The following is a 27,045-nucleotide window of genomic DNA, read 5'->3' on the forward strand; positions in this document are numbered from 1 at the left end:
AAATAATTAAAGAAATTATTATCGGCATTGAAAAAAATTTATATACCGAATATATATATATATATATATATATTTTCGGTATATAAATTTTTTTTAATGCCGATAATAATTTCTAATTGATCGACTGTCAATCAGCAAGCAATCTTGATATTTTTATTATTGCTTTTTGATTATCAACTAAGTAAAGTATCAACCGACTATCGGTAATCTCGGTGAACTGAGAATGCTGGTCTGGATAATAAAAGTGTTGCTTTTTATCCACGGAGTAAGACCGGCGGGGGCGGATATTGTAGCAATCTGGTAGCAATCCCAATTTGAGCGTCCCGTGTGTTTGTATTTTGTATTCGTCTAACTGTCATAACCGTGTCGCGTACTTTTTATTCGACATGGATAGTGATTACTACTCCACCGTATATACATGGTAAGTACGTAAACAGTCTACATAACATTGCATTCAATTTTGGTAAAATAAAAAAATTTTCGTCGAGGTTATATCCACTCCCAGTCTTCAAAATAATGTTTACATCAAGTGCTGTTTGCAATTTACAATTATGAATCAGTCTGCGTACCTAACTCGCGACATAAATAATTCTATATTTTTTTTGTTCGTTTTGATTGTACCAATAAGGCTGTATCCACTGTATCTTCACAGGTTTGAGAAGTGTGGGATTGTATCTGATATCAGGACGCACCTACGGCAGAACCTGGTGAACGCTTTGAAGCGTAAGGACCTGAGGCTGTGCAAGAGCAGAGAGGCGAAGTCGGCGAAACAGTACGTTTACGATATGTTAATAGCCGAGTATCTGTTTGGTCACAATTATTCCTTCACCCTGTCGATATTCGCTAGCGAAGTTCCACTTTTAGTAAACTTTTGCAACAGCGCGCCCCAGCGCACCGCCGACGACGGTGACAGGGGCGGTGGTAGCGGGCACAATAAGTTGCAAAGCGATTATATAGCGCACACGCTGGAAACCCTGGGCATTGATCCCAACAGGCCCGAGGGCCAGTATATTATATCGAATTACATGAACGGCGAAGCACCGCTGTTGCTGTCCATTCTGAGCTCGATAGCCTCGCTCGTTGTCGACGCTCAGTCGTCAACCGGAAGGTCCGTGTGCGACAGAGAGACGCAAGCTGACTTAGCTTTGGAAGCGAATCTTGCAGACGCGACGAAAATGCGGGCAATAAGGAAGAAAATTATGCAACAGAAACAACTATACGACGACGAGTTGAAGACTAAGGAAAGTAAATTGAAGCAGCAAGCCACAGTTATAAAATATCAACTGAGTTCATTAAATGCAAAAGTGGAAGAAGCTCAGGTAATGCCTTCAATCGTGTACATATTTGATACGAGATATTCCATATAAAATTATCACGTTATTCTTTGGTAATCGCTCAATTAATAAGCAGTTTTCTGTGATAGACAGAAGATTTTCTCATTGTATGTATCATAATTTCCATTTAGGAAAAGATCTAGTGTCTCTCTGATAGGAAACAATTTAAATATATTACTTTATCTCTAATATTATTTTCCTTTGTGTATTTAGAATGTAATGCGATCTTTGACCCTGAAAGAAAAACAACTAAAAGAAAAGAAAGAGAGCAATGCGCAATGTATCTTGCAGAAGGAAATGGAGCTATCTATGAAACAAAATTTCTTAACGCAAGAAGCTAACAGGTACTTGACGAAAACGAGAAAATAGTTCATCTCTATAACTAGAAATACTAAAGGCAAATAAACAGTAGCAATAATTAATATTTAACATCTCCGTTTAATTCTTTCTATTTTTCTAATCTTATTCTGTTCATATTTGTTCATTTTTGTTTGAAATAAATTTCTACAGATTGCAGAGAGAACGAGACAGTTACAGAAAGTTCGAGGGTGGTTTGAAGAAACTGCAACGAGAGCTCGTCAAAATGCAGAGGGAAGTATCGCAAGGTACGACGAACCAGTGCGCTCAGAACAATCTCCGGGACATTCACGTGCAAACTGACGCGGAGAACCGCACGATAATGGACGAATGCAGAACTCTACAAAGGCAGAAGCTGGAGCTAACGAATCTCGTGGAAGAGCAACGATCGAAGATAGAACAGATTACGCAGCGCAGCGCTCAATTGTCACGCCAATTGGAGGAGGTGCGTTTATTTCAACCGATCGAGATGCCGATTTCTGTGGCTCGAATTGTCAGCGCGAACGCGATCGTCAGCGAGAGCAGTTCCACGGAGGATATTCTTCAGGACGCCAAAATGCGGCTAAAGCGCCTGGAGGAAGAGAGCTCAAAGGCCGATCAGTATTTCTGTAATTTCGTCAGCACTTCTTCGTAGCGAATAAGACATTCCAAAATATTGTTTATTAATTATTTATTATCATTACTGCACGCACAATTATCAACCGTGCACATTACACATCACGCATATCACTTGTGAGGGTTTTGATTTTCTTCATCTTCGGAAGAAAAAAAAGATTAAATCGAAACGTGTATCAAAAAGTATCGGACATTTAGATAATTTATTTTATAAAATTGGATGTGTTAAAACATATAATATACAAATTACCGACAATCTTTTTGCTTTATTTTGAATTCTACGTTCATTACATGCAACATCAAACATTAGCATAGAAAATGTTAAGTCGAGCTCCTTTCTGTTGTTGTACATCATCTCCGTTTCGGATCTGAACTCCTCCTAGTGCACTTGAATTAAGGATCATACCGAGCACTTGTGTTTTTTCGTGCATAGGATAAATCATACAGTTATTGAGCAGTTAAGGATTTTTGCTAAAAAAAAGAAAAAAAAATGGAAATTAAGTTACAAAAAAACAGAATATATTTTGTCTTAAAAAGTTTGAAACGTATGTATTACAAATTTCATAAACAGTAAATAAACACTCGAACAATTACATTTAACTAATGTAATTAAGTGTTAAATTATTTCACTTCTACTTAACAAAAATGCAGTTAATAAAACAATGTTTACTTTTACTTATAAACGGTTAATAAATGTTAGTAAGATTTCTTAATTAAAATGAGAAAATGTTATATAAAAAATTAACTCGCAATAATTGTACGATTCATTCTATGTACATAGTACATAATCTACTTTAACACTTAATTAGCTACAAAGCTTAACATACTACTGTATCACAAGTATGTATCACAAATGTTATATGACATTATTGTAATAAAATCAACTAGCTGTAAAAAAAGCAAGAATAATATTTGTGTTCTCTCTCTCTCAGCTGTTGAATATATTAAATGCATAGAAAAGGATATTGTTTATCACGGCTTTCGCGGCCTTCACGTTCATGAGGACGATCCTTTGCGTACGGAGATTTTTCCTGAAAATACATTCTTGAATAAGTCTTCCGAATGCCATGATTTCTTGTGACTGATATTGAGGGAGGGGGGTAATTGACATCTATACTTTCTTGTTTTTGCTATAGCCGCCCATTTCGTCCTTTTAATGTACTCGAAGTAGACATCTTTATCAACTATGAAGTAATAGAAAATTGTTTAAAAAAAATGATAACTTGATTTTTTTTTCATGAAACAAGTCAGCTAGTTAATAAGAACTACAAAAATAATTGCAGCAGTTTCTATGTTACAAAAATTACGTTATACGCTGTGTAATAAATCTCATCAAAGTACGCGTAAAAAAAAAAGAAAATATAAGTACATGTCCATAGGACATGCAGCTACAAATGTATCGTATACATTTTTCTATATATTCTATATATTATAACTTTTGTGTGTGTGTGTGTGTGTGTGTGTGCAAGTGCATTAGTATCTTTTTGTCCAACATTTTCATATCGTTATTTATTTCATTATCCTGTATATTTCTTATAGCTAAGGGTTTCTTCTACTCTGTATACTTTATGCATCCCAAAATGTAAGTAAATGTGTGAATGTTAAAGCATAATATAATAATAAAATGATAGAAAAATTAATGTATCCTAAAGTAAGAAAATTAAAGATCAAGATTAAATTTAATTGGATTATTCTAGATATTATTCTAGTCTAGTATATATTATAACAAGATTCCAACAATTATAAAAAAGTAAGCAGAGAAAAAAAATAGAAATAATTATTCATAAAATATAAATGAAAATTATCAGAGCTAAGATCAAAGTTTATAACGAAATTCAAGAGAAAATAAATAGTAGGCTACGTTTTGAATAGAACCAACATTACAAAAATGCTAATTAATATTACTGACCTTACTGTAATGATGCTTTTCTCTATGTTCAGGAATGTCACCGTTCTGATGCGTGCCTTTGGCTATAACATATGTGTAATGCGATATATATTTTAATATATAATAAATATTTATTGATGAGTCTCTCTCTATATTTTTTGTAATAATAGCGGAAATGTAATTACACAAACCTCTTTCGTCATCTTTTCTTCGTTTTTGTTCAGTGGTTGCTATGGATTCCTCTGCACGATCCTGTGTTAATTGGTTATTTAATAAATAGTATATGCATTCTGAATCGTGTGGTATGTGTAATGATTGTATGCAATAATTAAATGATAAACACATAATTACCCTTTTCCGTCCCTGTTTTTTTTCCCTACGTAGTTCTTTCTGTTCGTCACGTGCTTTCCCTTTACTGGAACGTTCTTTCTTATCAAGAACAGCCTCTGCGCGTCTTCCTTCCTGCTGAATATACAAAAATATTTATGCCAAGAAAAAACGTGGAAATATATAACAATTAAAACATAGATATAACGTAGAATGTATCGTCACCTTCGGGACGCTCTCTACTTTTCTTCTTTTTACATCTGAAACTGAGTAAAAATTTTATAATATTAAAATATACAGAGAGCAATAAATTTTTTTTATATTTATAATTACACGATTTTAATATTTGATCGTTAAGTCATAGTACAAACCTCTCTCGGGACCTTCTTGTACAGGACCCGAACTAGCACTACTATTTGACACGCTGGAAAGATCTCGGTCTAAATTGTCGACACCACCGCTATAATAGTGTTCTTCCTGAAATTATAAAATTTGCATTTTTATATATAATTGATTATACCAAAATTGAAAGAAAATCTTAAATATTAATTTCGAGATGATAAGTTATCATATATTAATAATATATACAAATTACGATATTTCGTTTACAAAAGCATGGAACAAAGCTTTTTAACATTAACTTTATAAGAAAACATTTACGACTATACGCTTACTGAAATTCTTTTATTCAAATTGCATTTTCTATTAAATTCCATCTTAACTTTCTCTTTTCCTTTCGGAACATTCCGTGTAAAAATATTTTAACATAATAATTACCTTATAATATTTGCGATCCTTCTTATCTAATCCCTCATCGTCTTTCACTTCTTCTTTTTTCACATATTTCTCTTTTGCTTCCGAAACATCCTTACTGTCTTCTTTCTTTCTGAACTTCTCGGAGTTTTCGCTATTCAAAGAATTGATATCGCTGTAAGATTTCCATACTTAACATATATTTTTGTCAAATTAGTTTCAGTCCATAGATGTTTTAAGACCCAAACTCTAAAAAACTTGATCAATCACAGTCAAATTTTTTAGGAGAATAATCGATTGTGATTAGTGAGTTTCTTAGGGCTTAGGGCTTAAAATACCTATTGTGATTTGTGACTGAGACTTAAGGAAAACGCCATCAGGACTTAAACGGTCAGGACTGAATCTTGGTCGTCTAATAATATAATTCGAGTGAATTTTACGTACAATTTTTTACCTTAGCAAACCACGCGCCGTTACTTACAGACTTAAAACGCAGTCTCAATCAAAAAGCCGGAGAGAATAGTACAATTATATAATTAAATTGATAATCAATTTAATCACACTATAGCACACATCTTGTAGAAAATTAAAAATAAACGATATAAAAAATACGGAATACATCGGATATGTTACAGGGATGTCCCTGTAACAGTGACGAAAGTAACAACGTTCCTCCCTGGCGTGAAATTGGCCACTTTCGTCCCTCTCTACAGGCATGGAAAGTCGAACTTTCCGTGGAGGTGTTGTGAAAAAATATATGCCGTCTTAGGCATATGAGATCTTTTATAGCTCAATAATATTTCTGTGTGAATTTATATACTTTTTCCACTTTAACTGCGCGCCGATTATTTGTCGGTCTTGAAACACGGTTTTTCGTTGGAACGGTAAATTCAACACATTTAATCACAGATAGGATTCGAACCTGGACCTCTTTCCAATCCCTCCGATAGTAAGCTGCAAAGATCTGAATAAACCAAAGACGACACAGTCTCTTTACTTATGAGATTGAAGACATGCATCAGTAATATTCATCGCAATAACCAGTAAATATTTAGGAGAATGGCCTTATTTCAGATGACTGACGTAAATAAACATTAACAATAAGTGAGATTTTGGCTAACAAGTGATTCTCGTAAGTAAAGAGACTATGTCGTCTTTGATATACTTAGATCTTCGCAGCTTACTATCGGAGGGATTGGAGAGAGATCCAGGTTCGAATTCTACCTGGGATTAAATGTGTTAAATTTACCGTTCCAACGAAAAACTGTGTTTCAAGACCGACAAATAATCGGCGCGCAGTTAAAGTGGAAAAAGTATATAAATTCACACAGAAATATTATTAAGCTATAAAAGATCTCATATTCCTAAGACGGCATATATTTTATTAATTTACTTTTTATTCAACACATATAAGAAAAATATTAGAGATAACGAATTATATAATTAAAAATTTTGTTTTAAACAAGTCTGCTGATTGAATTATGCCTCAGTGGTCGAATTGAGACCCCAGTCACGGAATGAGAGAGATCCAGGTTCGAATCTTGGAGTGTTATTTTTCGTCATATATCCGTATTTTTAATATCGTTTATTTCTAATTTCCCAAAAGATGTGTTATAGTGTAATTAAATTGATAATCAATTTAATTACACGATTGTGCTGTTCTAGCTTTGGTTGAGACTGCGTTTTAAGTCCATAAGTAACGGCACGTGGTTTGCTAAGGCAAATAATTGTACGTAAAATTTACTCAATTAATATTATTAAGCAATCACAAGATCCGGTCTTGACCGTTTAACAGCGTTTTCGTTAGTTTGATTGCATATCATGTTGATCTTATTTATTTCGATTATTTCCCTTCCCCTCCCCCCCATAGCTCCGACAGAAATTTTGAAATTTTATTATGTTCCCATTTATTATATCCGCATGTCTTTCATTAAATTTTCGTATATAATTTTCTACATAAAATATCAAAAGATAAAAAAAATACAAGTTCTCCAATGCAACTGTGTATATATTTCTAAATATTTATATATTACTTACTGATGCGTTTGATTGGACGAACTTCGTTTTTCTCGTTGTTCCTTGTTTTCCTTTTCTGGCCGAGCGTCTCCGTTATTATTTTCTTTCACTGCTACTCCATTGCTAACTTTATCGCTCGTTTCATTATTCGTTGTGTCTTGTGTCTTAGCCTGTACAAATAAGTATAATAAAATAAATAACTTTCTCAAACACATTTGAGATATAATTTCTTTCTCTTTATGAATTTATATCGATTATATAAAAAAAATATTTTTTTACCTTGTCGCCCACATGGTGAAAGTCTGATTCGCGTATCATATTGGGAGTTTTAGCTTTCAGTTGCCCACTATACGATGTGGCTAGAACGTGCAAGTCCTGACGCTGGCCACGCTCTTCCTCCCTCACCTTCTCCACCTTTCGTTCGAGGATCTGAGAGAGTTTCGCCAAGACCGGGAAATGTGGCAATATCTTAATCAATATTATCAAAGAATTCCTTATTTGCACATAATCCTTAGAATCTAGACACACTACGATAGCCTGTCAAAGAAAAGATTAATTCGATCATAAGTGCTTTTTCTCAGCACTGAAATAACATTTTCATATTCAAATATATATAGCACATATGTTCATAAGATTGCGTAGATACCTTTGTGATCTTATAGTGCCACTTGTGGCACACGTGTCTGTAATTTTCAAATCCGACCATATCGTTCGCTTCAGAAAATTGATTGCTCACACGGAACTTGGTTACGAAGCCAGGGTAATTACTGCATTCCTATATTCATAAGATATTTGCTAATACATATTCAAAGTGTTAAATAAGAATGCAAAAGATAATCAGAACCAATATTTAAAAGTGTAAAGCATCTTTTCGTTCTTCTCTGAAAACTTCGAGAAGTGTGTTAATTCGTTGCTATTACAGATTACTTACCTTATCAAATATGGCTTTCTCGGAATGCCATCTCATAACAGTTTCCAGCATAGCGCATAAAAATCTGCCATATCGATTTGCTTCGTTCTCTGTGCACGAAGTGACTGAATATGTAATATCACAGAAAAGCTGAAAGAGAAACAATTTTGTCATAAAAATAGTTGTAGCAATGTATAACAAACTATAAATTTAGTTTGTACAATAGTCTTGTGCAAACGAAAGTTGCTTTTATAATAAACAAGTATAATTTATCGTTCTAGTGCTGTAACAACACATGAATGTATATTAGACAGAACTGTCTTACACGATCGTAGCAAAGCAGAGTTGAAAAATTTGCAGTCTTGAGGGAGTGGATGGTATGTACAAATTTCGCACAGTACATGGCGTCCACAGTTGTGAATGTACACCGTGGGAATAGGCACAACTGTAGGAATTGCGTTATCGTCTCATTTTTCGCAGATTTAGCGCTTCGTGACAAAAACCATGTATCCTTTTCTTGTCTACAAGTCAGTTGCAAACGTACGAATGTTATTATCGAAATATTGAATTGCTACATAATACAATCACGATAATTACATTAATTAAAAGAGATTACGAGATATTTTACCTCAGGTACGCAAAAACTTTTTCAACGTGTTCCTCTTGCTTCTTTTTTTCATCCTGCAGCTTCTCGATAAGAGTGGTATATCTTTCTTGTTCCTTCTTTCCTTTACTTACATTCTAAAAATCAGCATTACTCCCGGTTTAAATCAAGAATGTACGTTTAAAATAAACTATTGTCAGTCATAGTACTGTAATCAGTAATGTGTAATATTCCGATATTCGCATACCATATCTTTGGAATCGGCGGTTTGCGCTGCAAGTTGCTTCAACTTGCTGATTTCCCTTTGATAACTTTCCCCTGGCACGTACAAATCGTACATCGATAGAGACCAAAACGTGACTAAGAACTGCGGCGATATGTCCTCCCAAACTTTTAGAGAGTGTAATGGTCTAACAGACTGAGCGACAGGTGCCATAACAGCTTGCGCGGCTTCCGCGTACTTTAATTGTTTCATAGCCGTGGACATTTTCTTGTAATTCGGATCAGCTTTGCGAAGGGCGTCATATTTTATCTTTGAAAGAAAATCAATGTAAGGCGATCCATAAAATAAGATATAATAATCCACGACAAATCGTCTGATTAAAAAATTATAAGCAGATATCTTTTCAATAAATTGGATAGATGATTTGTTTAAACGATATTATTGTCAAGAAGATTCGAACATGCATATATAAGTGGCTCGCTTACATTTATGGCATGCGCAAACATTGGCCGTGCCAGAAAAAATGCGACATCTGCGTGTATGTGATTGTCCTGGAGCATAGAATGGATCGAGGGTAATCGCTCCACATACTCATCTACCGTCATAGTCGAACCCAGGAAAGTCCCAAATTGCACCAGCGTGTCCTGGCATTGATCGTACAACTTGCCTATTGTAAAAAAAAAATTGAAAATAATATCTATAAAGGAAAACTTTTGACTCTGCATATAATTCTATTTACCAACGAGTTTTAAATGAGATTTATCGGTCTCCCTGTAAACGACGCAATGTTTCTGCTGCGCCATTAATAAGCACAGAGCAACCGCGAGATCCTGCTCGGCAAGAGCTTCCTTCAAACGCTGCGAGGACTTCTTCGTGTTGCGAACTTGACTAAAGTAACCAGCCTTGAGAGAGGATCAGTTTTTATATTAATTTGTCTGCGTCAGAGTTGCATTATATGACATTGCATATGCATGTGACTGCCATACTTTACCTCGTTTTTTAATAGATCTCCGCCTGCCATAGCGTCCAGTTGATCAAACGTCATTTCTTCGGCTGCCTCGATACCAGCCATTTTTTGTACTATTTCTTTTAATATTAATAGATCTAGGCTGAAAGCAGAGCGGTATATTGAAGCAGCAGCAGCAAATTGATTTAATAGTTAGATTTACTGCAATATCTCGTTTATCTGAGAACGTACCTCTTCTGAGCTTTAAGTTGATTCGCTACATACTGTAGCAACCCTGTTAATTCGATGTTATACTTCTTAAATATCGCTCCGCAAAAAGAAGCCAGAGATTGCAGCCACAAAGATATACTGGTGCCATCGTGTTTAAATCTATCCCTGTCAGCACCCGCTAATGCCTCTACAAGACAATATCCTAACACATCGTACGAGATATTTGTCAAGTATTTTAAGGAGTCCACCACAGGTCCTGCATCCAATACGATGAACATGTTACAATTTTCCTTTGTGAAGATGACTATAACGGCAGAAGGCACACATTCGATACGTACCTATCAGGTTGTCATACAACTGGATCTGTATGAGAACATAATCGAATAATACACCCGGTGAGGAGTGCGTAAGCTTGCCTATTGACCGGCCGACTGGCTTGATCGTTTCCTTGCTTACGCGCTTCATAATCGACTTGATCTTCTTTTGAGCATCCGCACGTTTCCGCAGCAATGCGGCGTGCTGTAATGGCGTATCGTTCTTCCAGCGCGCGTATAGGCAATAACGATTCTGGTAAGGGTAGTACTTGAGAATGTTCCATAGTTCTTCGGCGACGCAACAGTTACAGTCCATGAAGGAGAGGGATGGTAGCAGCGCGACGTCGAGTATCGTCAGTACATCGTAGTAAAGACTGCAGTTCTTGTTCAATGGTTGCTTGCTCGCGTCAAGTGGACAGTGCTTGATAGCGGCGTGACATAGTCTCATCACCTTGTACATTAGAATAGGATCCTGGTGCAGATTCGGTCCAAGTACGATCAGCATTGGCAACAAGTAGTCATGAATGTCCTCCAGATCGCGTAACGACGGCGGCGCAAGAGAACTCTTCAATGGGGGCACTTTACGACCCGGCAATTTTGGGGAAACAATACAGTGTCTGGAATGAAATAATTTTGAAAACTTGCAAAATAATTTAACTAGATTGGAGTACAATTGTTATCAATAATGTACGACATGTAGCGTTCGTTCAATAATATAGATACAATTCCACTAGTTACCTTCTTAAATTAAACAGAGAGAGAGAGAGATACACTCAATTAAATTAAATAGATATATTAATAACTTACTTTCTGTATACAGATTCGACAAGAGCTTGCATCATTTTGCACAATGCTAGAGCTATGGGGCGTTGATCCGTAAAACAATAATCTGGCAAACGATTGAATAAACTTTGTGCCACTTCCCAAGCTCCAATTTCCAGAAGCGCTTCACATAATCCAAATTTTTGATTGCTCGCATACTTGTCCTTTAAAACAAAAGATTAGAATATGACCTATCAATCACATATAATTACTAAAACAGATCAATATCTTTATGTACAACTTTAAAACCATTTTTTTTTTTTAAGAATTTGCACTTAATTTCAAAAATTTAATTATAAAATTAATTTGCGAATTATATTTTAAGTTTTGAATAGAGATCCAATCTTTTTCAGTATTTATTTTTTATTAAATAACAATCAGCTAAACTCAGATTTGTGACACAAATAATTCATAAAATTTCTTTTCGTTTATTACTTGTGCATTTTCCTTCTCTTCTACAACATCCTCTTTGTCTTTCGTTGAGATCACGCTCAACTTCCGCACATATTCCTTGGCCTGCTTCATCACTTGCTCATGATCTGATACGATAGTTTTATCGTCTGGCACTAGCCAAGGTAATATGTCATCTAGTTTAATTACACCATGTTGCAGCATGAGCGCGGTGACCTTCTGCAGCGAGAACGGCGTAGCGTTGATGGTGGAGCAGTACTTGAATCCTAAGACTTCACAAAGTACCTGCTGATCGCTCATGTACGAGCGTATTAAGGGAATAAAAAGAGCATCGTCTTGCGGTCGATTTTCAAACGTCTCTAATAAGATGTCGAGTACTCTATTAGGATCAAGATTAAAATAACCTGTAAAAGACAATACCACCTTGTAATTCCGTCACTTTCCATCTACTTAGGATATTCACGAGTTTATTTCTGTTTTTATATGTAGCGATTCACGCAACGTACAGATCCTCTGAAAAGAGCGACATTTTTGTACTCGCGGTAAAAACCTTGATAATCATACCGATAAGAGATTTAACAATTTCCAATGTCGATGCCACCTCACTGTCTGGACGCTCTTGATTTAATTCTACAATGAGCTTGGAGTAACCCTCGCTCTCTTCGCGAAATAAATTAAATTTCCTTTGTTTATAACTGCAAAGAAGGCGAGCGGGCTATAAGAAACTCGTTTACAGCAATAAATATGGTTTACGTAAATTGATAGGAAAATACTCACTACAGCTTTGTTTTTACTTTTATAAACTTGGTTTGAAAATTTTTGTTTTTCAATGTCCCTACATCTTGCAAAGTTTCAATCTCTAAACGTTCTTTCAATATTCTATCGGTCAAAAACTGTGGGAAATAAATAAGAAGTTAAGGTAATATATTGATGAAAAACTCAGTCTTAATTAAATAAATTAAAGGAAAATAGTAATTCTGACTACTTGAAAAGTATGTCCTTGAATATCTTTCTTAATATTCCTCTCTCTCAATAATTTCGTAATGTTTTTAAAGTGAGATATAATATAGGTTTATATGTGTAAAAGTGAATGTATACCTTCTCACACTCTTTCACGATATAATAAAAGTTGTTCCTTTCCTCATTATGCGCTTCTGCATCGATTAAAGTAAATATGTCTACTATTGCAGATGGTACGGAACCATCAAAACTCTACAAACAAATTACACATGTTAGTATATATTATTGCAATATCATTTAATTTCAGCGCGGTTACGTGTGAAGCTTAAGATAATAAAAAGAATCTTACCGAAAGTTCACCCAATGTCTGAACTACACTGTCCTTTTTTACGTTTCCATGGATTCCATTTGATATTAATTCGTATATTCCGCGTCTCCATTCTATAAAAAAAAAACCATAAAGATCTTTCATCATAACGTACAATATCGAAGGCAGTTATACAATGAGAAGATATAATAATGTAAATACGAAACAATGCCCATATATGTGGGGAAAAAAATACAAGATATAAAAGTGCCATATATAAAAGCTTGAAATAAACGTGTAGGTCTTATCAATTTCTATCTCCTTTGCAAATTCCGTGTGAAAAATAGAAAAAAAAAACCTCTTTGTAACATTGACTACGTTTACACGTCACTATTACTTAGGTTTAATAACGTCGGTAGTCACCGCTGACATACAATGTTGTATAAACGTTCGTTAAATCCAGTTTCATAATACCTGTTGACGAAGAGATCTAGACTTACAAAGACTTACAAGGTTGTAAAGGAACATGTAAATGCTAAGCAAATGTTATGAAAAGTATATCTGCTAAGAAGTATTTCTTTCACGAGACCTTTTTCTTTGGAGATGAAATAACATCTCTTCGTGTAAACAAGCATTTTGGGAAGTTATCTACAGATGTTACTAAACCCGATTAATGATGACGTCTAACGTAGGTAGTCGTTACTCCATGTGTGAAAGTTATCATACGCACTACATATATAAAATGATCTATACGACAAAATGCAATGCAACGCGTAAAGTGAATTAAACAGAAGAAAATGAACAACAAGGTCAAAAGAAATTTCAAAAGAATCAGATCCGTTCCGACTATTCATGAGTGTGTATAACTCGTGAATAAATAAATAAGGAACTGATAATCATGCTGTTATCGCGAGATGGAAGGAATGTATGAGAATGCGTTGTGCCGAAGCGAGCATTGTGCGGTAAGTGTATGCATGCGCTAAGGAACTGGAGGGTATGAGGATGGCTGCGCTCGCTTCGCGTTGAAACGACAATGATATATATCGGAACGGGCATGCTGACTCGGAGCGGAGCGCGTTATTACCTGGTCTGTTGCCTTCCTTAAATTTGTGCTTGATTAGCTTGAGGCTGCAAACAGTCGTGAATTGACAAATTAAGTCTTCGGTAGAGCGAGTTAACGGGGGTAGATAAGTGTTTTCGCGACCAGCAATGCACCGTGTCGATCGCGTCGACCAGGCGACGCGCTAACAACACCACTTACAAATCATTTTTCCCATGCTTATCCCATGACTTCCACAATTCTGTATGCCATACTTTGCTGGCCATATTTAGCGCTCTGGTCCGTATTTTTTTTAATAAAATGGAGCTACGAGCGTGCGAAACCCGGAGGGATTAAAAATCAACTCGACATCGCAGGTTAACGGGGGGGAGAGAGAGAGAGAGTGCGTAGCGTATTTTTTCCCTTCGATTCGCCACTGTGCGAAGCTAGCTCCGAGCGCCGAGCGCGTCCCCGAAGCCACGAAGTACGGCGCGAGGCAGAAGCGCCCGGGGAGGACGGAAGACGTACATACACCCGCGTCACGGAGACGCGCGGCAACGGCCAATCGAAAGCGGCCCCGCGATCGCTCGGCGGCGATGTCGTCGCTAGCGGCCGCCAATCGGACGTCGTCTGTCTTTTGCGGAAATGCCTGCGACGTCCGACGAGACACCTCATTTGATACGTCATGCTCAAGTGACGTCACGCAGTCCAATGGCAATGTCGGGAAGTAACGCGTGACTCGCGCGGCGACCAATTAATCGCTTATTTGTATTACATAATGTATATATATATATATACGCGTTATATGTACGCAAAAACAGCGAAAAGATACTTAGAATTAATTTCTTCTTGGAAAATAATAATAAAATTTAAATAATATTCAAATGTGAAATATAAAATAATATTAAACTTAAATAGTAATTTATTTATATAAATGAAGAAATGTGTGTGTGTGTGTGTGTGTGTGTGTGTGTGTGTGTGTGTGTGTGTGTGTGTGTGTGTGTGTGTGTGTGTGTGTGTGTGTGTGTGTGTGTGTGTGAGCTGGTTTTTATAAGTTCAATTATATATTCTAAATACATTTCTACACGTTTCTATACGTATACTACTGTGCTTTGAAATATGAATGTTTACTTCTTAAAACAATAGATTATGTGTTTTTCGTATAAACTTAATTAATAGAATTTAGTTTTAAAATTTTTATTATATTATAAAATTTTCATGTAGCAGCTAAACAAGAAGAATAATTAATATTATAATTAATATATAATGTTATAATAGATACTGAAAATTAAAATATATGCTACTCATGAAGGTCGCGAACTATGAACGATGCATAAAGGATGCGTTTAAATCGTGTTAGGAACGGTGGCAGGAGAGAGCCGATGTATTACATTATGAATTTAATTAGTAAAAATCGCATTACTCAATATTTCAGTATTTGGGAAAAATAAAATATTTTATTTTCATTTCGTCTGAATTTTTCTGAAAAACGTCGTTCCAATTTATATAAAAAATTTGATAAATTAAGATTTTTCATAAAAATTCTGAGATTATAATAACATAAAAAATTCTGAAACATTTTTCCACTCAGAGGTAAGAGAAATCTTTTTGTTGTATTATTTTTTTAAAAATTGCAATTATACAAAAAATAAGTTAATAGTAGATATAGAAAATTAATCATATATATATTATATTAATTATTCACAATAATCTAATTTTTCTCTCCGCATTTCCCAACCAACAAAGAAGTAATAATTTCACCCGCATTTACAAATATTACTTGATAAATTAATCGGAGTTGATCGAAATTAATATCATAAAAAAACTTTTTATTGTTCTGTGCGTCCCTAAAATCATCGATCCTTGAATTTAACATCCGAGACTCCGCTTCCTTCAGGAACTTCGTAAGACGCTCCCTAGGAGTGGCCCAGCCAATTGGTGCGTTCTACAGCTCGGCCTCGGACAGATATATCCAGTCGCCTCTCTACATCCATTATATAATGTTCTGTGGCTACATCAATGGTGAGATCGTCTATCTTTGTCTTCTAGTTCTTTCCGCATTTAACCGTGCATCGAGGAGGTAGTTATGATTTCTTGTAGATTGTAATTTGTAATCCTTAAACATCCTTTTCTATATTGTTTGCGTGCGTTTAGATTGTCAAAAATATTATCCGGTAAATCTTCCTCTCGTGAATTAATGTTGAAATAATCGTCACATCTGATTTCCTCGGCCGTTAATCGGCGCTGAGCACGTGACGTTTATCGCGTTTGTTGCTGCTCGGTGTGACACTTGTTCAACGATGCGTTACGTCCAAAGTTACAATGAACCAAATAGCGTTTAAAATTTTGCTCCATCGTAAGATACATGCCGGTTTTCATTCTGCTCAATTGACGAGATTTTTGTTCTGTTCTGAAATTTTATTTTTTTTCGTGAGATTGGTTGCTTGGATATGGTTATGTCTGCATACGACCGTACATAGTTTGTCATTACGATATAATTTTATAATTGCAGGTGAAAGATGGCAAAGTCTTCTGAGAAGAAGGGAAAGAGTGCGATCAACGAGGTGGTGACTCGCGAATACACCGTAAATCTTCACAAGCGTCTTCATGGCGTTGGATTTAAGAAACGCGCTCCGCGAGCGATCAAGGAGATCAGGAAGTTCGCGGAGAAACAGATGGGAACACCTGATGTTAGGATAGACACACGCCTCAACAAACAATTGTGGTCAAAAGGCATCAGGTATTTTTTCGATAAAAACTCAACAAAACTAACGACCGATTTCGCCGTCTCCGATTAACTTGGTCCTCCGATTAAACTCACTCTTCATCTCTTTATAACTCTCCCCTTAGAAAGAGACGAAGAGTGAGTTTAATCGGAGGCGGTGAAATCGGCCCTAAGAGCTTTCAAGTTGGCATGCTTAAATTCCTGGAGTAATAATTCGGATGCAATTTGAATTAGAATTATTGGACGTAATAATTTGTGCCAAAAATATAAAGTACATTGAGAACAAGAAATAGAAAATAAAACCGTGCTAAAATAGAGTCATAGTTAATTCTTGCATTAATTAATCGATATTGAACATTTTTGAATATATGAGAAAAATGGTCAGTCTAAAATATATAACTTTGTATCTTCCAATTTTATCGTGGAAAACTGCACGTAACTATAGGCTTGTTTTTTTTGCCGAACTTAAAATGAAACAGATATATATTGGAAGTTTTGTGAAAGCGAGATAGAAAGTTTTAGTGCAGTCCAGTGCGGCGATAAAGAACAGGAGCCCTATTCTCGAATCGTTTTCATCGTTTTCTATTTGAAATGCATTGAATTTCGCACGCGAGTTTCATGAAAATGATTCGAGAATAGGGCTTCTGTTCTTATTCTAGTCATATATCACACATTATTTTTTCTCTTTTCAGAAACGTTCCCTTCAGAGTTCGTGTAAGACTGAGCAGGAGGAGGAACGACGACGAGGACTCTGCAAACAAGCTGTATACCCTCGTCACATATATATCCGTTTCGTCGTTCAAGGGACTTCAAACCGAGAATGTGGATGCTAGCCAAGATTAATGTATTTCTGTATAATAAATAACGATGAACTGAACTCGCAAGGTATTCTTCTCATCACACGATTTATACCGAATCCGCATATCCTAGATAAGAATAATATCTCTGTGAAAACTTCTGAGAGAAGTATTCTTTTATATTATATTATAAAATAAAATATCTAAGCTAATCTCTTCGTATCGATATCTTTGACAGTGACAGATACATAAACTTCTTATATCGATACCTATTTCTTTCGAAATATAGCTTTACTGCTCCCATTTCTCTTTTTCAGTACTTTTTTTTTAGTTTAGACAGGGAATCGAAAATTGTAACCGTTCAGGAAAGAGAGAAAGATTACTTCTTCATTATTAATCTCACTAGCAACGTACGAATAATTCGCAAAAAAGGATAATCGAGACTACATACTATATATCGCATAATTATCCGAATTATCGACTCAAGCAGATGGTTCTCGACGAGGTATTACTAAAACTGATGAAAACACTGCGCAAATTATTATGCTATGAGAAGGCTGATATTATCGACAATTTTAAAAATGCATCGAAGATATAAGTTATACGAGTATTTCAACTTATACCAAACTGTCAATATTTTATCAAGCATCAATGTTTTATCAATATTTCATCGCGTTATCACTGTTTCAATTTACAGATCTCATAATTTCAAAAAATTAGAAAAAGGAATAATTATAGTTATAGCACCATCAGTGATGACCAAAAATGTACTTTGTTACATATTGATTTCATATTATTATCTTTCGAAAGAAAATTGATATTAATTTTACGCTACAACGGCCCGCTCAACCAGCCGCTTCGGATGCATGTCCAATTTTTAATGGCATCTCATTATCGGCGACATTGATCAATCGGGCGAGATTCGCGTGATTCTCTCGCGAACTATTAGAAGACCCTCGTGTCAACATCTCGGGCGGAATTTCGCAGGCCGGATGTCCGCGTGCGCGGCGAACTTGGCGCGCATACGTTGTACGTACGTCCGCCGTCCGCAGTGTGCGGTATCCGCGGTACTCACGTACCCGCTCGCTCGCGGCTGGAGCGGGCTGAATCCGGCATCCGGCCAGTATGCGCCAGGCGCCTGGTCCGGCACGGTTGTGGATCGCGGCATTGTGGTGCGAGGCGAGGCGCGCCGCCCGCGATGGAGCTGCGCGAGATGAGCCGCGCGTATGGCAATGCGGAGGAGACCGCGGAGCTCCTGCCGCAGCGCGACAGCGCGTCCGAGTTCGAGAGCTACTTCATCGAGTACGCGATGCAGAAGGAGATGATCAATCGCAACCGGTGCCCCGCGAGCCGACGATTGCTCAGCCAGGCCGCACACCTGGATTTCAATTTTTCCAATAGCAATCACTCCAAGGTTGGTCCTCGACGGGCCCCACGGCCACGGGGGATCGTGCGGCTGTCCACGTCTCTTCTCCGTTCGGAGAGGAGTTTTACGGTCTACGGAAGAGTAGTCTCCTTCGTGCGAGGAACTCTGTGCATAAAGCTAGAACCTAGAGATTCACGAACGATACTAATGATCGGGAGGAGAGGCATGCCTAGAACTTGCGTGTCTTAAGATCAGAAGATTATTTTAGGAAAGCAGAGAGGGTTTTTACCCTTTTTACTTTTCTTTCGACTTAAGAATTGATAATCTAGGAGAAAGACGAAGGAGAGATACAAAGAATCATTCCCCATATCTACGTCATCATCCGATTCACCGTGTGTCGATCATTTCTTTTAACTGATAAAGGCATTATTTTGGATTATATCTCACGACGTTGCGTATTACGCAAGATTACATAAATGTTTACACTCTTTGATGATCTTTAATCCGTTTTATTAATATAATTAATTATACATATCGCGTGTTTTTTTTTATAACAATACTACTTTACGCACGACATTCGTTAATCTACAATTTTTTTTCCCACAGTTATAATTAATTCGCGAATATTTACTATTATTAATCTATTATCTTCATTTTATCAATGTTCAATTATATTAAATTAACACTTATCTATTAATATTTGTCCATTAATATTTTTTATATTATTAATTATTTCTAATTATATAATTTGGAAGTTAGACAGAAAACCGCATTACACTTCTGTACGTTTTTCTCGAGTTTATCTTAATCAATCCCGTGTATCTTTACGAATTTTTTAAATCGAAATTTTTGATTCTCGGGAAACGAAAGAGGTTCTCGGAGGTTTTTGTCGATTTGTCGTACTCCGACGTAGTCGTACATATAAATTATAATGAACAGTATCTCTACAAAAGTTCCTTAATTGATCAGTGAGTCAATTAGTTCATTAGCTTACACAAGCGGAAAATTGTTCTAATTTCTTCCATTCGGATATGTATAAAAGCTTATTTCTTTATTCTTCTATAATTTATTATATAAAGTTAACTTTCAATTTAAATATATATATATATATTTTTATCGTGTCCGGCGAATTATATTCGCGTAATGAAGCTACAATGACTGAGACAACAGTTTGTTAATTTCGTCCCCGTCAGGATTCACCATGTGCCGGAATCACCATGATCCATACCTCGAACTGGCCGCCTTCAAGAAAGCGCGAGGAGGCAACAGCTCTGGAGAACCTCAGGAAAAGAGTGGAACAGAGCAAGTTGTACAAAGCGGAGCGAATTGCCGATCCCGTAGTAGCCACCACGTCTTCGATGAACTATGAACTGACTCAACAACAGTTGGACAATCGGCCGAAACTTCTGAAGAAGGTAGACGGTAGAAATCGCGAATACGCTTTCTCAGAGCATTATTTCGTTCAATTTAAAGTAATGATCTTAAAGTATACGATCTTGACTGATCTTGATCCTCAATTTAATAATTAAGTACTGTTCTTTTCTTTTTTTAGCGCGTATTTTTGTCTTGAGAATCGCTTTTAAATTGTTGGATGATCTAATGAACTGACAACTTGGATTTTAAACTGCGTTAATTGTTTCCAGTAGGATAATTATATTGAGTATACTTTCTAGAAATGTGAGAAAATTATCATACCGCATTGTCAAATGATCTTTCTGTTGTTCTATGTTATTTTGAAAACAATTACGAAATGAAGTTGACAGCAAATAATTGTAAGAGAGCAAATAATGTCGCGTTTTTTGTAAATCCAGGTAGAAAGCTAAAAACGAACATTGCGCGCCGGATTACGTGTCTCAAGTTCGCGGAATATAATTTCCGTTGTGTCCTTGGCTTATCTGACGTGCGACTGTTTTCGAAATGGAATACGAAATCACAAAAGAGCTAAGGAGCACGCGCGCAAAGAACTTGGGTCGATACTTTAAAGTCAGGAGCGGCGCACCGTTATCTCGGTTCCTAAATCCAATTAGGATATTGCACAATTGGTCTGTTTGGACTTTCGGTTGACTTTCGTTTTGGCGATTTTTCGGTTTTGTTGTTTTTTTTTTTGTCTTTTGCACAAAATTTTATTCGCGGAGCAACGCTTCCTTCGTGTTCGTTTCTGAGGAGACACGAAGCGATGCTTCGCGCCGGAAGGCTGAATACCATAGTGTCCTTTAAATTTTAAAGAGAAAGAGAATCAGGATTGGAGATGTAGACATCTAAGGATGCAAAAGCGCAGTAATTCGAAATTTAAAATTCTATATGTAAATCCAAAGAGAATCCAGAAACCCCTAAGAGAACTTACGAATCTCAAGCTCGACGATTTCAGGATTTGAGAATTCAAGGATTGTACAACTTGTGTAGATTAAAAATTCAAGAATGCAAGATTTTCAGGTTTTAGAGATTTGCGAATCCCGAAATTCGCTAGGATTCGCGAAGGATCTACAATTTTTATCACTTGAAAGGCTCGAGATTCGCGGACTCCAGTATTTAGAGGCCCGAAGGAGGCGAGCGCCTTACGAAACCCGAGGACGGAGTAGTACGATATCGCGTGCGGCATATCGCATAGATCGTAGAATGGATTTATTGCGTGCCCCTCGCGCGTATCGCAAGATGGATTTTCTTTGCAGATACTCAGCAACCGACCGATGAGTATCACGCACGATAGCAGCGATTTGGAGACCGACTGGCGCGACAGCGAATTCATCACCGAGTGCCTTTGCTGGCACAACGTTTATCGGCAACGGCACAACGCACCCCCGTTGACCATGTCACCCCAGGTAGTAAATCAAGAGTAATATAAAGGGCAACGCACACACAGAAAACGACCCAAGAACATGCCGCGAACTTAAACGATACTTATACATTATTGTTCGATGTTACAGTTGTGCGAGTACGCTCAATCGTGGGCTAATCATCTGGCGCACACGAACACGTTCTATTATAGGAACGATCGGAACGTAGGTCACAATCTTTATTGTCGTCCCGGTGGCGCGGTACCAAGCGATGTCACGGGACAGGAAGTCGCGTCTTACTGGTATTCCGCCGTGAGGCAGTACAACTTTCTCAAGGAACCGGACATTCTCCACGCCAATGTAAACGCAGGTAAAAAACAAAAATAAAATAACAGTATCTAAAGTTAGTAAGATTATAATGGGCGAAACTTCCGAAAACGTCTATGCTCAGATTTAGGTCAAACTTTGTAAACAGGTTCCTTTTAGATAAAAAAGACATATACCGCTTTCCACGCGTGGAAAGTTGTAAACCCATGTGGCATCTTGTTTCGCGTATAAAGTGTATGCGCGGAGGCAGCAAGTTAAAAATGTTAAAAAAGTTGCTAAACTTTAGAGTCGCAAAAAATCCTTTTGGTATATGTCTTTTTTTTTATCTAAAAGGAACCTGTTCACATAGTTTCATCTAAATCGGAGCATGGACGTTTTCGGAAGAACAGCCTTATAGTGTCTTCTTAGAAATATGATAGGAGATAAATTTTATATTGTTTGATTTAATTTATTATGTTGTATTAGTATTTTAATTAGATTTTTTTAAATTTATATTCTGTTAGTATCATATTCGTACACAGAAAAAGAAGAAGCGTCAAATCAATACTTTTATATACTCATACGAGTACACGTATATACATACGCAACAATCTTGGAATGAGATTATATTGCCTTAAATGAAGAAAAATTGCTTAAATAAAGTCATTTATATAGTTAAACGAAGTTTTACATAGTTCAACCAAGAAAAAAAGTTGAAATTCTTATAAGAAATAGATTGTTGCGTATATACGAGTATACAAGTTTTGATTTAACATTTCTTTTTCTTCTCTGTAGGTTTATACATTCTTATATATATTTTTTATTAATTTTATTGAAGAATAATTCATGCAAAGAAACGTTTTCCTAGGTCACTTCACCCAGCTGATATGGGCGAGAAGCCGTTACTTCGGGGTCGGCAAGGCGTGCAGCAGAAGCGGCAAGGTGATCGTGGTGGCGAACTACGAGCCGGTGGGCAACGTGTCCGGTCAATTTCAGAACAATGTGTTCCCCCCGTTACCCGAGAACATGAACGTGCTGTCGCCACCCTCCGTGCGGGTGTCGCGGAGACAGTACGAGCTACTGAGGCCAACGGCGCAACCCTTGACGCCACCGTTACCGCCTCTGTTGTCGGACACAGCGTCCACCGCCAGCGACACCACGTCCGTCAGCTCCGGCCAATAATACCACGGCCGTGCGAAATGCCTTCTCTGTATTTGCGCGCGATGGGCCGGACGCTGAGGAGAAAGAAAGGAAGAGAGGCCGACCCTTCGCGTGCCAATCGCGAATCAAAGACTTCGTACACGCGAAACACGATGACCGATATTTCTGTCGGGAAGAACGAAATGTTTTTCAGAAGCTTTTCATTAATTCACTGACACGCATCTCTAGGAAAGCTTCTGAAAAGTTTCCAAAAAAAGTAACATATAGTTCAACATAACAATATAATTATAAATATCATCTCGATGATATAGCTCAATTGTCATCATAAAGTTAATAAGCACTTGATTAATTATTGAAGAATATTGCAACATTATTTGTGTCCTACTGTTGCAATTTTATCCCGACTCGATCGTATTCAGTAATTTCCCATGAAATGTCGGTCATCAGGTTTTACTGCCAGGTTCAGCTACCGCTGGCAAAAGCAGTGATAATCAAAGATACACCGAGCTTCGTCGTGATAGCTGATAATATGTAATAATTAAATCGAGTAGTATAATCTGCGGCGTAATTATTGACAGTGGCGTGACTTTTCGTTTGTTTATAAGCCCCATGTGAAAATAAAAAGTAATGCGCTAAGCAGAAAGGCAGGATATCTGAAAAAAGTAAGATAGAAAAAAAGAAATTGAAGAAATATCAAGAAGACAATTATACAATTAAAATTTTATTAGGATTAAAGTAACAAAACTAATGAATATTGAAGTGGTATAAAATTCCTTTTTTTTGACAAAGTTTCAATTTCTTCCTTTGATGTGTGTGTGTGTGTGTGGCAGGGAGAAGCTATTTTTTAAAGAGTCAGGTCACTGTCTGTAATAGATAATATCAGCTCAAATTTAGAATAGCCATACTTATTTCCGGTTTGGCAAAAAAATTAGAAACGATCGAACAATTTGTAACTTGTTTTCAAATTTTTCTAAATTTATTCGTTGATTTGCATATCACGTATTTGAAAGCTGGAATTGTTCAAAACACCTAGAAGCTCTATTTTGTACGACGGTTTAGAGTTGGCACTCGTTTAAAGAATAGTGTTATAGCTATGTATGATATATTTGAGAAGCCTAAATGACGAATTGCGCCTAGCGAGGAGATATAATACTTTGCACATACCTTTCCGTCCTGTTAAAATATAAAAATCAATGGTTTGCGGAGTGGAGTTTAAGTTTCTTAACGATAACGAATGTTCCTATCGAGTAGTGAGGATCAGTGTGTTCTCCAGAGGTTGATCTAGGAAAATAATTAAAATCAAAATTGAAAGAACACCTTGAGACGAGAGAGACCACAATCACGGTACGTTATACATTACGTATTGTTAGAAGTATTTATAGGATATTAATCCTGGAATATAGCACTAGAAGGAAGATCTGCGATATTTAATCTTAAATAATACTAAATGAAAAGAAGGAAACCGATCGGAAAGGAAGTTTGCAGGATTTAATTTCATACGGCGAATTTATAGAATTAGAATTAAAAGAGAAGCTATATTCAGCACTATATATATTTCATACCTTACATTCAGCGCTAAATGTCAGATGTGAATATAGACTTTTTAATTAAGTAGCTTAGTGCTGTCCTTATTTATTTTCGAGTTTCAACGGAAATGGAATTGAATAGGCTTAATCGCTCTAGGATAAGTTGAACATAACGAAGTCTTTAATTGAGACAGGCATTCGTTTGAAAGCGATAACTATCACGAATCTCTCGCTTTCAACATATAGGACAAACACAAATACGTATCCTACGTCTGAAGCACGGGTATGTAAGACCGTGGTCTGAAGTCTGCCAGACTGTGTGTGTGTGTGTGTGTGTGTTGCCAGACTGTTTGATAATATAATCATTATCATAGAGAGACGACGCTGAGCGGTTACACATCGGTGTTTTACGTTTCGCCTTGCCAATGATGATTTATCGTGAAGTACAACACGTGATTAAATCTTCCACTCCCCAATTATTCCTATGGAATGAAAAGAGAAACGAACGCGGGAGAATTAATTAATCAGTGAATTGGGGAAAATTTTTAGGCTGATGTAGTATAAGTTGCTTCAAATGTTGTTGCAGCGATTTTAGCGCGTTAAATAAGATGTATGTACATATGACACACGATCTACGGCGAAATTGTTAATGAAATAACATCGATTATATTAGAGGAAGGTCTCTCAGGAGGGGTACGCAAGTTATTGCGGTTACACCTTACGGCGGTTCTAGTAAAAGCAAATTTACAGCGATTTTTATAATTTGACCCTGTTGGACCTTGATTCGCTGATATAGAGAATATATTAAAGATAGATTGTTACAAAAAACAAATTATTTTTCACAGGTAGATTGTTGTAGAGAGAAGAAGAGTTCTTTTTCGCTCATAGTCGACCGACTAGTACCTCGCTTTTCCAAACATACAAAATAGAATGTAATGTAAAGCGTAAACTATAAGGAGACACGTTTTTGTCTCTTTATATACTAGATTTTCGCTTTCGTAGAACCTTATGTGATGCTACATATAAAACGATAAAATCGTTGATTAATCAATCGCATATGAAATACCCGTTAACGATTCGCTTATAATCGAATTACTCAATTAGTTTAATCACGCTTCGTGTAATTTAATGTGAGATCATTGCCCGTGAGCTCGTGGCATAAAACGACGTGCGTTCCACAATGCCGATAATAATGTTTATCATAGCGGCACAGGGTTAAATAACAATCGCTCGATGTGATAATTAAGAGGCTTTCACACATTAATTTAAGAATGTTAATTAAAGAATAAAATTACGATTACCGAGAGGATCGACGAGGTTGAAACGGTTGTTCGTCGCTTTTGAATGTCTTTTTTTTCGTATGCAACGCATGCGAGCTGTTAAGCGAATGGAGTATTTTAAAGTGCGTGTACGCTCACCTGTTGACAATCGATACTGAAACGTCGTTTCATTTATATGTATATTGAACATGACGACTTGAAAGCTCGTAATCTACGCACAGTGTGTTCGCAGACTTTAATTTTAATTACAACTCCCTAATGAATTCGAAACTATCTTCCCTCTCGACAAAGTTTCGAACAAATCACTTCCTAGATCTTCTTGATCTTTGAATTTAGGTATTACTTTGATAATTACGTCTCGAATATGATCTCTGTTAATGAGAAATCCATTTGAAATTAATCTGATCTTTTATCGAAATACAGTGAAGATGTAACACCTTATAGTTATACGTACCTATATATTAATCCGCAATGATACAATTAATCGCGCTTAACAATTTACGAAATTCTAGTCTATCTACTCAATTAGAATGTAAGTTATAAGAATTGTATATTAAAAAAAAAGAATCTTATATATTATTTATTTTATTATAAATCTATTTTCTATGCTATATTATTGATGACAGTCTATCGGATCTGCCAGAAGCTCACGTAGCCTATTATTAGCTTTGGTAACGTTGAATCTCTAATAAAAAAACTCAATTCATTATCGATCCCTGTTAATCGCTTCATATATGTATATAAAGAAGAAATAAAAGTATCAAAAGTTAAAAGTGGAACGACGTTAATGTAATCGTTGTTGTTGTTAAAAGCGCATAGCCTTAACGAAATGAATTAAATGCATTGCAATCCAACGTATTTTATAACGATGAATGTTAATAAAATCGTCTCTTCTTTTGCAGAAACAGTTCTCGCAAATTATATATCCTACCCTTCGATATTTTCCGCGAAAGCGGAACACTGCAATATTTTTAAAACCAGCGAAACACGTCGAAACCAAATATAATCACTCTTAATCTTGTGTGAACATTCAATGTATAAATATACGTCTTT

The 27,045-nt window shown here is 36.4% G+C and overlaps 4 protein-coding genes across 8 annotated transcripts; 3 read left to right on the forward strand and 1 right to left on the reverse strand.

The window, feature by feature from the left end:
• The first annotated feature begins 205 nt into the window (after positions 1 to 205).
• LOC143900746 (uncharacterized) lies at positions 206 to 4,346 on the forward strand. The gene is made up of 4 exons (XM_077412415.1): positions 206 to 421; positions 653 to 1,319; positions 1,548 to 1,678; positions 1,845 to 4,346. Exons 1-4 carry the CDS (start codon positions 387 to 389, stop codon positions 2,323 to 2,325), a joined length of 1,314 nt encoding a protein of 437 aa, XP_077268541.1. The 5' UTR covers positions 206 to 386; the 3' UTR covers positions 2,326 to 4,346.
• Positions 2,553 to 14,512, reverse strand: Tho2 (THO complex subunit 2-like protein). Of its 5 annotated transcripts, none has more exons than XM_077412411.1 (28): positions 14,280 to 14,512; positions 14,103 to 14,146; positions 13,061 to 13,152; positions 12,850 to 12,963; positions 12,529 to 12,644; positions 12,316 to 12,446; positions 11,776 to 12,155; positions 11,326 to 11,504; positions 10,543 to 11,135; positions 10,226 to 10,460; positions 10,019 to 10,136; positions 9,767 to 9,929; positions 9,513 to 9,694; positions 9,052 to 9,336; positions 8,829 to 8,941; positions 8,526 to 8,721; positions 8,222 to 8,350; positions 7,937 to 8,065; positions 7,570 to 7,827; positions 7,312 to 7,460; positions 5,299 to 5,449; positions 4,893 to 4,998; positions 4,747 to 4,787; positions 4,546 to 4,656; positions 4,386 to 4,446; positions 4,216 to 4,277; positions 3,273 to 3,337; positions 2,553 to 2,688 (listed from the first exon to the last, which is right to left on the reverse strand). In XM_077412411.1, the coding sequence occupies exons 1-28, from the start codon at positions 14,342 to 14,344 to the stop codon at positions 2,658 to 2,660; spliced, it is 4,299 nt and encodes a 1,432-aa protein (XP_077268537.1). In that variant the 5' UTR covers positions 14,345 to 14,512; the 3' UTR covers positions 2,553 to 2,657. The 5 variants fall into 5 exon arrangements, with proteins under 5 accessions (XP_077268537.1, XP_077268536.1, XP_077268538.1 ...); XM_077412410.1 differs by having other exon boundaries at positions 4,546 to 4,659; XM_077412412.1 differs by having other exon boundaries at positions 2,553 to 2,731; positions 4,546 to 4,659.
• A 1,550-nt stretch (positions 14,513 to 16,062) lies between these two features.
• Rpl31 (ribosomal protein L31) lies at positions 16,063 to 17,659 on the forward strand. Its single transcript, XM_077412407.1, has 3 exons — positions 16,063 to 16,137; positions 16,570 to 16,797; positions 17,475 to 17,659. Exons 2-3 carry the CDS (start codon positions 16,577 to 16,579, stop codon positions 17,623 to 17,625), a joined length of 372 nt encoding a protein of 123 aa, XP_077268533.1. The 5' UTR covers positions 16,063 to 16,137; positions 16,570 to 16,576; the 3' UTR covers positions 17,626 to 17,659.
• Positions 17,660 to 18,619: 960 nt separating this feature from the next.
• Positions 18,620 to 26,897, forward strand: LOC143900734 (uncharacterized). The gene is made up of 5 exons (XM_077412393.1): positions 18,620 to 18,993; positions 20,139 to 20,360; positions 21,615 to 21,764; positions 21,870 to 22,089; positions 22,894 to 26,897. The coding sequence occupies exons 1-5, from the start codon at positions 18,778 to 18,780 to the stop codon at positions 23,205 to 23,207; spliced, it is 1,122 nt and encodes a 373-aa protein (XP_077268519.1). The 5' UTR covers positions 18,620 to 18,777; the 3' UTR covers positions 23,208 to 26,897.
• Positions 26,898 to 27,045: the final 148 nt, after the last annotated feature.

This window comes from Temnothorax americanus, unplaced genomic scaffold (genome assembly GCF_048541705.1).
Source record: "Temnothorax americanus isolate GAGA-0224 unplaced genomic scaffold, ASM4854170v1 Scaffold30, whole genome shotgun sequence".
Classification (NCBI taxonomy): Eukaryota; Metazoa; Arthropoda; class Insecta; order Hymenoptera; family Formicidae; genus Temnothorax; species Temnothorax americanus.

What these genes read in the sequence shown, in the direction of transcription:
- Rpl31 (XM_077412407.1), top strand. Translation starts at nt 16,577, where the DNA reads ATGGCAAAGTCTTCTGAGAAGAAGGGAAAGAGTGCGATCAACGAGGTG. An exon ending in TTGTGGTCAAAAGGCATCAG is followed by an intron (nt 16,798 to 17,474) that starts GTATTTTTTCGA and finishes TTCTCTTTTCAG; the next exon opens with AAACGTTCCCTTCAGAGTTC.
- LOC143900746 (XM_077412415.1), top strand. Translation starts at nt 387, where the DNA reads ATGGATAGTGATTACTACTCCACCGTATATACATG. An exon ending in TACTCCACCGTATATACATG is followed by an intron (nt 422 to 652) that starts GTAAGTACGTAA and finishes GTATCTTCACAG; the next exon opens with GTTTGAGAAGTGTGGGATTG. An exon ending in CAAAAGTGGAAGAAGCTCAG is followed by an intron (nt 1,320 to 1,547) that starts GTAATGCCTTCA and finishes TTGTGTATTTAG; the next exon opens with AATGTAATGCGATCTTTGAC.
- LOC143900734 (XM_077412393.1), top strand. Translation starts at nt 18,778, where the DNA reads ATGGAGCTGCGCGAGATGAGCCGCGCGTATGGCAATGCGGAGGAGACC. An exon ending in GGCCGAAACTTCTGAAGAAG is followed by an intron (nt 20,361 to 21,614) that starts GTAGACGGTAGA and finishes TTTTCTTTGCAG; the next exon opens with ATACTCAGCAACCGACCGAT. An exon ending in CCACGCCAATGTAAACGCAG is followed by an intron (nt 22,090 to 22,893) that starts GTAAAAAACAAA and finishes ACGTTTTCCTAG; the next exon opens with GTCACTTCACCCAGCTGATA.
- Tho2 (XM_077412410.1), bottom strand. Translation starts at nt 14,344, where the DNA reads ATGGCCAGCAAAGTATGGCATACAGAATTGTGGAAGTCATGGGATAAG. An exon ending in GTCGAATCTGTATACAGAAA is followed by an intron (nt 11,136 to 11,325) that starts GTAAGTTATTAA and finishes ATTTCATTCCAG; the next exon opens with ACACTGTATTGTTTCCCCAA. An exon ending in CTCTGCTTTGCTACGATCGT is followed by an intron (nt 8,351 to 8,525) that starts GTAAGACAGTTC and finishes TTTCTCTTTCAG; the next exon opens with CTTTTCTGTGATATTACATA.